At 42.7% G+C, this 10518-nt stretch overlaps 1 protein-coding gene across 3 annotated transcripts in view; it reads left to right on the top strand.

The window, feature by feature from the left end:
* Positions 1-9007, top strand: part of FYCO1 (FYVE and coiled-coil domain autophagy adaptor 1) — a 56738-nt gene extending 47731 nt beyond the window's left edge. For all 3 annotated transcript variants that reach the window (XM_068935637.1, XM_068935638.1, XM_068935639.1), the window contains exons 15-18: positions 1062-1157; positions 3001-3211; positions 4569-4678; positions 5124-9007. In XM_068935637.1, coding sequence (XP_068791738.1) covers positions 1062-1157; positions 3001-3211; positions 4569-4678; positions 5124-5199 — 493 coding nt within the window. In that variant the 3' untranslated portion in view covers positions 5200-9007. The remainder of the gene's footprint in view (positions 1-1061; positions 1158-3000; positions 3212-4568; positions 4679-5123) is intronic.
* The last annotated feature ends 1511 nt before the right edge of the window (positions 9008-10518 follow it).

The raw sequence follows: 10518 nt of genomic DNA on the forward strand, positions 1-10518 counted from the left end.
GCCTCTTCTCCGTGGTGCCCAGCAACAGGACAAGAGGCAATGGGCAGAAACTGAACCACAGGAAGTTCCATCTGAACCTGAGAAAAAACTTCTTCACTGTGAGGGTGACTGAGCACTGGAACAGGTTGCCCAGAGAGGTAGTGGAGTCTCCTTCGCTGGAGATATTCAAAACCCGTCTGGATGTGATCCTGGGCAATATGCTCTAGAGGTCCCTGCTTGAGCAGGGAGGTTGGACTAGATGATCTCCAGAGGTCCCTTCCAACCTAAATGATTCTGTGATTCTGTAAATATCACTTAAAGAAGCACTAACTTATTTGGAAACTCTCAGCATTTCTTCACTAGCTCTCAAACTCATTTCTCCTCTCTGCAGCCAACCTCTCTGTGCCCCAGGACTATAATTCGTAGTTGGTGCTACTTCACTGCACACCCAGAGTTTTCACCCCTTTCAAGGTAGGGAGTGGATGGGAGGTTCTTCCATTTACTTCTTTCAGTCTCCTGGACACATGATGGTGGGGAGGAGGCATGCAGCTTTCTCATCCTGTAATAGCTTCTGCAGTGTACTCCTATTTGAATCGTCCAGTATTTCTCATATGAACAGAAGATACATGATAGTGATTCTACAGCCATAATATGGATTCATGGATCAAATCAAGGACCAGCGTCACATCCCTGTATGGATTTTTTATTAGAGAAGAGCCCAGACTGTGTTTCTTGTGTCAGCTGTCCATCAAGATTTCTGCCTGTCAGGGAAGCTTTAAAACCTGGCAGCATCTCAACAGGGAGTTCATTTTGAGACTATTGGAGAGATGTTCTGAATGTGTGTATTTCTCTTTGCTCATGAAACCAAGATAGAAACTGTTATATATATTTGCACAGCAGTTAGCAGAATGGGGCTGCGGTTTTGCCCAGGGCAATTTTGTCACTAGAACGCACAAAATAAATTCTAGAATTTGGCATCATGACTACCAAAGCATTTCTGTTTTGGGAAGACATCAGCAAGTAGACAATATTTGATCACAGACTACCCAGAGAATAACAGCTTTTCTTTTCTCTTGTCCTAGGAACAGCACATGTAATTCTTCAACCTTTGATGAATCAGAAGAGTGGCAAGTTGCTCAAGATGCTGAGATATGCTTGTTGAAATCAGGAGAAATCATGTAAGCAGAACAGTTTCGTCACTCCCAGGCTGAAAGAATAAAGGCTGAACTAAGATATCAGCTATGTGAGCATAAGTCTTGCAGATTCCCACAAGAGCTGATTACTTGTGTCCAATGGCAGAATTTCCTCTGAAGAGCATAAGAGAGATTGAGATCCTTGGTCCAAAAAAGGAGAGAGCAGAGATTTTGGATCAGAAAAACTTCCTTCCTGTTGCTATTGCAGGAGGTGCCATGAACGAGAAGGGGCTTAGGAAGAGGACTGTGGACTTGTAGTAATCTCTGGAAGCAACTGCAAGGGGAAGTCAGGGAGTTGTATGCTAGTCATCGCTCTGCTGGGAAGGGAATTCATAACCTGTTATTTATTAGTGGCCCTCACAACCTCACAGAAACTGTTCTGCCTGCTCTGGTTGATGTGTGCATCAGTGGAAAATGTTCAGCTGAGCCTCAGTGGAACTTCTGTGAACTGTGTGCGCACAATTCTCTGCATATATACTGCTCAGAAGCTAACAGTTGTGTGCAGTGGTGAATCAGCCTGTCACTTGCACAGCCACGGGGACAATCTAACACACCAGAACTCCCATGACTTGGAAAAACTCCCCTGTGTCCTTCAGGCCTAGCCTTGGATTTTCGGCGTAATCATGGGCACTCATGGGCTTAATCGTTTTAAACTTTACTGCGAGGAGATAATTGGTCCTTGTTTCAATTTTGTTGCTGCTGTTCAGAGAACCAGGCAAATGAAGCAGAAACTAGAATCATAGCCAGGCAGTAGGGCAAAAACAGGGGTAATCATTAGTTTACCAAAGCCAAAGGTCACCTGAGACATGATAGCAGTCATTTCACCTAAGCAGAAAAACTAATGAGATAAGTAAAACTTCATATAAAGTTTCCTCTTTGACCAGAGTACAATAATTATCCTAATAGATCAACTTTAATCCCTAAGCACTGCATGGTAATGGCTGGAGACTGAACTCGTCCTTACTCTAGAACAGGAAATCATCATGGTAGCTGTGCCTTATCTTCTGGCAAATGTGTGGATTTTTGATAGCTGCTGACAAACATATCGCAGTACTGTGATTTACAGTGAGCTCACTGCTGGGGAAACAATGTATCTGGTCTATAGAGTCATATGTTATATAAGTTTTAGTTAGGGTACCGTAGGTGAGATCCTCCACTCTAAGGAATTGCAGGTTTCCCCTGAAGAAGGCAATTCTCCTGTTTAAGTGGCTCACTGCAGTCTGAAACAGGTCCTCCAGTTGTGGAGGGATAATAAAATGCTGTGGGACTCAGCAGTGTCTCGGCACTGAGAGCTTCCTTTTTAATTGGAGGTGCTTTGACTCAGCTTTTATGCAGCTCACTTGGGTAAAGCAGTCTGAGCTCTAGCATTAAGTGCTCCAAAAAATCTAGAGAGAAGTGCTGTTCACATTCAATCCATCTATCCCCCTTTTCCCTCTGCTCCCTATTTCCCTACGATATCTGGAAAGGTAAGTAAATTAAGTGACAGCAGTTTGTGTTTGAAAAGAACAATAGAGGGCAGCAGATTTTTTTTTTTGTCATGGTAACTCTTAAAAAGCTTAAGTCAAGCACTAGCTTTTTCTAGTCAAAATGGAGTAAATAAGTGAACAAAGTCCACATTTTCCAGAGCAATGAAATGCTTGGTATCAGTCATATTTTCTGTCGTTCTTGCCTTCATCCAAGGCTCACTTTTGCTGCATCATGTGGCCTTGCCTCAAAGTCACCGTAGAGTCTGCCTTATATAGATGGAAAATAAAAAGCAACGTTTATTGTTTCTGCCTGAATAATTAGGTTGGATCTCTTCAAGTGATTGTATTTTTCTCCTTTACAGGATGAAATTGCCCCTTACAGTGGAAGACATCCTAAATTTTGGGGAAGGCAACAGAGAGCTGTTCATTAAATCCAGCACTTACAGTATCATTCCCATCACTGTGACAGAGACAGGTCTAACAATTAGCTGGATATTTTCATCAGACCCTAAAAGCATATCCTTCAGTGTTGTTTATCAAGAATCAGAAGAAGCACCACTGGATCACTGCAAAGTAAGGCCTTTATTTCCCTGTGGGTTTTTTCTTTCCTTACTACCGTGAAACTGTAGCACAGTACAATCAGGTGCCTGGTGGAATCAATCGGTATAGCTAGTAGGTCTCCACAAGAGTTCCAGTTCCTATTGCATCTTAGGAAGTTGTTTCTCCAGTTAAGTTACAATTCTCCTGAAGGCAGAGATACATTTAATCGTTTCATGTTGCCTGGGAAAGTTGAGTTGAAAAGTACTCTAGCTTTTGTTGTTCATATTTGAAATTCACTCGCTATTCTTAAGCAAAAAGAAATGTCCAGGCTGCAAAAATCTTTTTCCTCCCTCAATATTACTTAGTTTGCAAGTTGCTTAAGGCTGATCTTACCAGGCTTTTAAGCAGATGCCACAAGGAAATAGATGAATTGATTGGGTTATGTATGGTTTTTACAGTAAAGCACATATTTAAGTGCTTTGGTGGAGTGCTCGCCTGTTGCAAAATCACCCTGCCGGGGCCCAGGGCACCTTTTTTTATATGCATTGCCTGTATTTCATGAGAATTGTGCATTAAGTGAATTTGCATTACTCAACTCATTGCAAAGTTTTAGTGGAAACAGGGCAGCTGTTGGTTCGATCTGCCATGTTAGGGGGTGTTCTAAGGCTGTGATTTCACTCAGGGGAAAAGGTCATTTGTACAGCATGAGCTGATTCACTGCGGGATACCTAACTGTGTAAAATCTCTGTTTTCTTCATGTGAAGGCCTAATGCAGACTGAATAATGGTCTATCTTGAAGAATTTATTTGATATAGCTTTGAGTTGTATAGGAGTGACCTTGATCTATGTCAGCTGTTGTGCTGAGGTGAACACCTCCTGGGTTTTGTGCTTAATACAGTTTTACAGCAAGTTAGCCACCCTAGGTTACACCCAGTTTTGCTATAAATTTCGACAAGCAGTTAAGATTTGCTGAGAAAGCTGGTTTTTATAGTACAGGGAGTATAAAAGGACGTCATAAAAGGCATACTTAGCTAGATTCTGCTCTTGGATATACTTGTACAGATAGATCTAATGTACCACTGCTGATGTTAGTGAATTTGCATTGATAAGCAACATAAAAAAGGTCAGGACTTGATTCTCTCTCTCAAGCTGAGATTTATAGCCATAACTTAACATTGGAAGAAGGTTGTCAAAGGAAAATGAATGTCATCCTATGAGACTTTAGTTTGGGTGGATTTTTAATGCTAATCAGTAAAAATAAATACAGTTTTGAAGGCATTTATGCACTTTGGGGGTTTCAAGATGTCTCAGGTGTAAATATTTTTTTCAAGGCAAATGTCAACTTCTAGAGCAAATTACAAGTTTCATCTTGATTTGTATTTAATTCCAGGTTCTTATTCCTATGACTCGCTGCAGTTCACATAAGGAAACTATCAGAGGCCAGGTGAAAGTCAGAAATTCTGGCATCTACATGCTAATATTTGACAACACATTTTCTAGGTAGGTCCTAGCTGAGTGTAAAAGGTGAAATAAGCTTTGTTTTACAGACTGTGGAGCTGATGAGATATATTGTTATTTTTACTGCTATGGTTTACTTCCATTAGGAAGTAAGGACCAAAGGACCTTCAAACCAGCGTTTGGGTTCTTGTTCTTGTTTTTCCTTCCTGCCCCCATCATAGCATAATTCCTCTCTTCAGTCTTGACCTCTGAAAAGGTAAACAGAAGTAAGCAAGTAATTTGTAATTCTTTTCAAGTCAAATTAGTCAGGATTGTCATTTTATAAATAGCAGACCTGACAGCCCTCCTGCAGGCAAAACTTTTCTTCAGCCACAAGCAGAGGTTTTTGCCTGAGTGTAAACTGAAAGATTGGTTACACTGTTAAGACTTTCTGACTACTTGACTTCAGCTAACATGATCATCTCATCCTGTTTTTTTTTCTCAACAGATTTATCTCAAAAAGAGTATTTTATCACTTGGCTGTCGAGCGACCTGTCATCTATGATGGAAGTGATTTTCCATAGCCTTGAATATACTGTGTTATTTTTAATTCAATTTTTAAGAAATGCTATTATTTATGTATATGCAAGCAATATGACTACCACTGTGTTTGAAGACTTTGAAACTATGCAATAATTATAATGCGCTTAGAGAACATGTACACACTAGGAAAAAGAAGCCGTTTTAGGAACACTAATGGTTCTGTACTGTGTACAGATTGCTCAAAAGCCATGTTGCTTGATTTAACAGGTCAAATAATGTTCCAATTAAATTTTTATTCAGTGGGGAGAAAAATAAATGAGGGGCTGTCTAAATGGAAACTCAAATTCTCTACTCAAAACTGAATGACTTTTCTTCCCCTCAAAAAACTTCAGAAGGAAATTTAAAGAAAAGTGCTTATTTTAGTTGACCTCTTCAGTGGAGAGTAGACATACCTATTTCTGTTCTGCTCTACTGCTCGTAGTGTCAGAACAACTATGCAATACTTCAGTCTTTGCAGGCATATATTGTAATCCATCTAGAATTTTTTTGTCTTTTTCAAGTTTTCTAAACAGCAAATATAGGGGTTTTTTACATTTTCGGCTAAGATTTCGTATGTCTTAACTGGCTTTTACCAATGCTCTACTGTTCAATACCAATTACAAAACAATAAAACATGAAGCACCAACTCCTTGCACTGCTGCTCACCATACTCTGTAAGTTGATCCATTGAAATCAGCACTTAAAGTGAATACCAGTGGCAGAATCAGGAGTATAATTTGCAGCATAAAGTACCACTCACTGTGTGATATTAGGAAGAGGAGCATTTCTTTTTCCTGCTTTAGCACCTTAATCATCGGCATTCACAGGAAAGCACAGTCTCTAAGGAGGTCTTCCTCTAGACCAAGTGGAAGGTAGCAGTAACGTTTGAAACAGTCTCAAAAAGTCCATCCAAAACTGAGTGCATATCCAGCCCTAATAAGCTCTCCATCCTGTATCAGTGTATTTTGCCCATTTCTTAAGCCTTGTTTTCATCTCTGCTTCTCAGTATTTGCTGGGCCATAGCAAACTGCTAGCTTCCCATCTCAAATCTGGGGACAGAGCTGGCTGTAAACATATTGCCATTTGAGGGAAGGAAGACTGGATTTCTATTTATATAACGTTTCCATGCAAACTGTCTGCTTTCTATATAGAATTTCAACTTTTTGTGACAATATCTGAAAGTAGATTTTCTGTTAAAAAATTCTGTTTTCTGACAGAAAGGCAAAACATTTTGGCAGGAGAAAGGAGAAAAAGCACTTTCTCCCAACCAGGCTTCATCATAATTTTAGATATGTCTGATTTCCCGTGTTGTTCTTCTCCCAAGGAAACTTCAGAACTTCAGACCCTGGGAGGTTTTAGTGCACCAATTGATAGAAGACCAGCTCAGCCTGCCAGAAAGCCTATAGACCCTTGGTGGCAGTTGTTGCTGATATACATACAAGGGTCATGGTGGGACACAGAAAATAAAACATGAAGGAGAAGAAGAATAGCAAGTACATGCTGAAGCAAATGATTGAGGGATGAGGAAAGGAAGTGCAGAGGCAAGCTCATAAATGCAAAAGCAGGGGCAGGGAATGGAGGGATCAGCTCAGCTCGGGGAGGAAGTCTGGAGGATCCTGCTGATGTTTATATATTGCTGGTCCAGTTCACTACCCGTAGGGGATCTCACTCCAAAGCAATAGCCTGGCTGTTTAAAAGACAGAGATCACAAGATAAATGTTTGACATTTAAATATGAACAGCTGGGACAGAAGGAGATTTCTAATCATAGGAGAGAGAAGAAGATAATGACTGCAGATAAAACTAAATGCTAGCAGTCATTCGTGCCAGTCACTAACACGATAGAAATATTCTGATCTTGAAGAAATGGTGGAAGAATGACTCCCCTTCGTGGGCTGTGTAGATTTTAGGTTGTGTGTATGGGGCTTTCTAACAGAACAACTTGCACTCGGGGTGGCACCAAGCTGAAGTCAGGGGGCCTCCCCAGCTGAGATGTCTGGCCCGCCAGCGACTTTCTCTTCCCTTTAGATGCCTCTTCTCCGTATTTAAGAGGTGCTGTGCAGCATCTGCCAAGCAGAGGTGTGCTCTGGAAAGGAAAGGTGAAAGCTGCTTTACTTCTTCTCCTGCGGGGTCAGGACGCAACACAGTTAAACCCTACCTGGCTGCATGTGTTAAAAGGAGATGGACAAGAGACTAAGTGGGCAATAAACAATGCACTGATCAGTTCATGAATTATGGCATATTTCAGTGTTGAAGCTATGTTTTATATTTAATTAGGCAATCAGAGATTATTTATTGCTTAAAAATGGAATACTGTGTACCATATGCTATGCAATTTCACTGAACCGTAGCTGAACTGAAGGCTGCTGCAGTTTTCCTTAAGCTTTTAGGTGTGATTTTTGAAAGTATTTTGCTGTTGTTTTAGTTAGAATACTAATTTCACTAGGATATCTTTCTTGAAATGCCAAATGTAAGTTAAAGGGACACTGTCAAATATGTCAGGTCAAAATATGACATTTCTGCTCAGAAGTACTTGAATTATCTCTACTCAGAAGTGTTTGACAGAGTTGCCTCGGGGCTTCCTCTCTGCATCCTAGCTCTTAACATTTTTGCATCCTGTGGCAAATATGTTTAAGCTACGATTTATGTAATTCTTAAAGTAATTGGCTCTGTCCTGTTCAGTACGCGGGAGGGGAATAAAAACACTGAGTTTTTTTTATTTAGCCTTTGAGTCTTTAGAGTACCTTTTCCTCAGATTTTCCTGCCCTGTGAGAGTAGTTTTATGGTTTCTTTGCTTTCTGAAAGAGGACTAAGATTGAGAGCCAGAGCCTGTACTTTAAAAACTAAAAGCAAATACTTGCTTCTAAACAAGGAAGGGAGTATTTAAGAAAAAGTTTCAAAAGAGGAAATATTTGAAATGGTAAAGCACAACAAGCGAACAAGAGTCGGTGAAGAACTTGTCGTTGCCAACCGGCCTTTTTTTTGGTTGTCCCAAACCATTTACTAACGGAGCGGCAGGAGCCCGACACGGGACTTACCCCAGGGACAGGTTCCTACCAGAACCGATCTCGTTCAAGCGCCTTGTACCCCAGTTCAGAAAGAGCGTGTGCACGTGAGGTGTTCCAGTGACACTAATATATCCGTTTACCTACGAGTGTTCGGGTGCTCTGTTGACCTGGGCCCTTTATGAACTGACCATCCCTGGCAGTGCGAATAAGAGAAATATTTTAAATTAATCATGACATTAATTTAAGGGGATGTTACGTTCACGTGGCAGAGAGAGTATATGTTGTGGGCAGCACAAGCGACTGGGTGATTTTTCCTGAGAGCTAGAAAAGTGGCGGGTAATAATTTTTGGTATTCAGAGGTTTATGCAAAGGAAAGAGCATAGTTGCTTTGAGAAAATGACAGTGTTCCTTTAAATTTCTATGAACGTTACTCCACATCGGTTTAGGAAAAAATCACTGGCATGTATTGCACGAGAGTTTACTGCGTTACAGAGTAGCAAAGCTGCAAAAGCCTGACTTTGCTCTCTCTTTTTTTTTTTTAATTTAAATTGCACTATAGTTTTAATAATGCTCAATCATATATATCGTAACTTGTTCAGAAACATCTCTTGGTCTTACTTGCCAAAGGATTGCACAGCCTGTTCACATCAAACTTCATGTTCCAGAAGGGGGAAAAAGGATTTATGTATGCCAATGTTTGTACAGTTACAGGGATGTAGATGATTGTGTACTGGGATGTTTTTTGATGGTTGTTTTCCTTTTTTAACCTCAGGAATTAAATAAATAAAAATCTGTATCATTAAGAGTGCGTGTCACTTTTCTGCCTTGTAGAGATAGCTTTGCCTTGAACATAAATCAGGTGATTGTGTGTTCTACTTCCGAGCAGGAAAAAAGTCCTAGAAAATAAGGATTATTCCTCTGGTTTGTCACGCCGGTGGAGTAACGAAGGGCACGTCTATACAGTGCAATTCAGCAACAGCAGAGATCCTTCAATCAGCGGTAGGTGAGCTGCTCCCCGAACTGGAGGCGGCGACGCCGCACGCTCGCGGCAGGCTGGGGCTGGGCTAGCTGCTTCCCAGAGGCAGCGCAGCGCTGCGGTCCCAGCCAGCGCCTCCCCAGCAAGCTCGCGTCCGCGCGGCTGCCAAACGCCTTCTTCCCCTCTGAGCTAGAAACAAAGCGTCCCGGCGGGCAGAGGTTACGCTCTTCCGTGATGCAAGCAGCGTTGGCCTTCCGCCCACGGGGATAACCACATCCACCTGCCTTTTTTTCAAAGCTTGTCCCGCAAAGAAGTGGACACCCAGCTCTCCCTCCTCCCCGGCACTGAAAGCCTATTTAAACGTGCAGGCTGGGAGTTAGGGCCCTGACCTGATTTTCCCCAAACCTTTCCCTCGTTTCCTTATAGAGCAGGGTCTCCTCTGCGTCCTGACAGGGCTCATACGTCCCGTCTGTCCTGAGCGGCTGTGGGAAATACGTCAGGGCTGCGTGAGCCACGGACGCTCTTCCCTGGTCACACCTGGCCCCGGGGCTGCAAGGGAAAGCTGGATTTGCCAGTATAGTCGCAGCCCCGCGGCACGTGGCAAACGTAGGCTAATCTGAGCTTCTGGGCCCGTCCGAATGGGGTGCGCTCTGTCAGGAGTATAACAGGCTCTGTCACGGTGGGTCATCACGTCTTTTTTTTTTTTTTCTCACCTGCTCCTTATTTCTGTTTCCTCGGAGGAGTTTGCTGCTGGGTGCGGGCTGGGCCGCTTCCGCTCCCCACGCTGCAGCGGGAGCAGCGCTCCCGACTCCCCGCTCAGGACAGCTGTCTAAAACAAAGTCTTCACTGAAGTCTAGCCTGGCATACAAGGGACCGGCAAAGACTGAGTTTTGTACTGCCAAATACGCACGTGTAAGCGGCTAGACTTTTGCTGCCCGCAGCTCCGCGAGGGAGGTTGTAACTTGGAAGTCCGTATCTACGTCTCCAATAACTGACATATAGCCCTGCTGATCAATACCTCTGTGTTCCTCGGTGTTAGGGGCAAGACTCTCCCAGCTCTTGTTCCGTCTTACATGGGGTTTTAACCCACCTGTTTCATGGCGTGTGCCCCAAATCCCGACCCTGGCACGCGCAGTAGGGCAATCTGCTGCATGGACTGGGCACATCTAAGGTACGAAGTGCTTTCCCCCAACTTTTCTAAGCCCTTACTCCTACCGCAGGGTAGCAAGGTAAGTGGCTGCATAGCTGCTATGAGACAGCAGTAGCCTCTCCATTAGTCTCTGAAACGTCACAGGGACTATTCGTAGTCCAAATCTAAGCTTTCAGAATTGGTATGGG

This window comes from Struthio camelus, chromosome 2, assembly GCF_040807025.1.
Source record: "Struthio camelus isolate bStrCam1 chromosome 2, bStrCam1.hap1, whole genome shotgun sequence".
Classification (NCBI taxonomy): domain Eukaryota; kingdom Metazoa; phylum Chordata; class Aves; order Struthioniformes; family Struthionidae; genus Struthio; species Struthio camelus.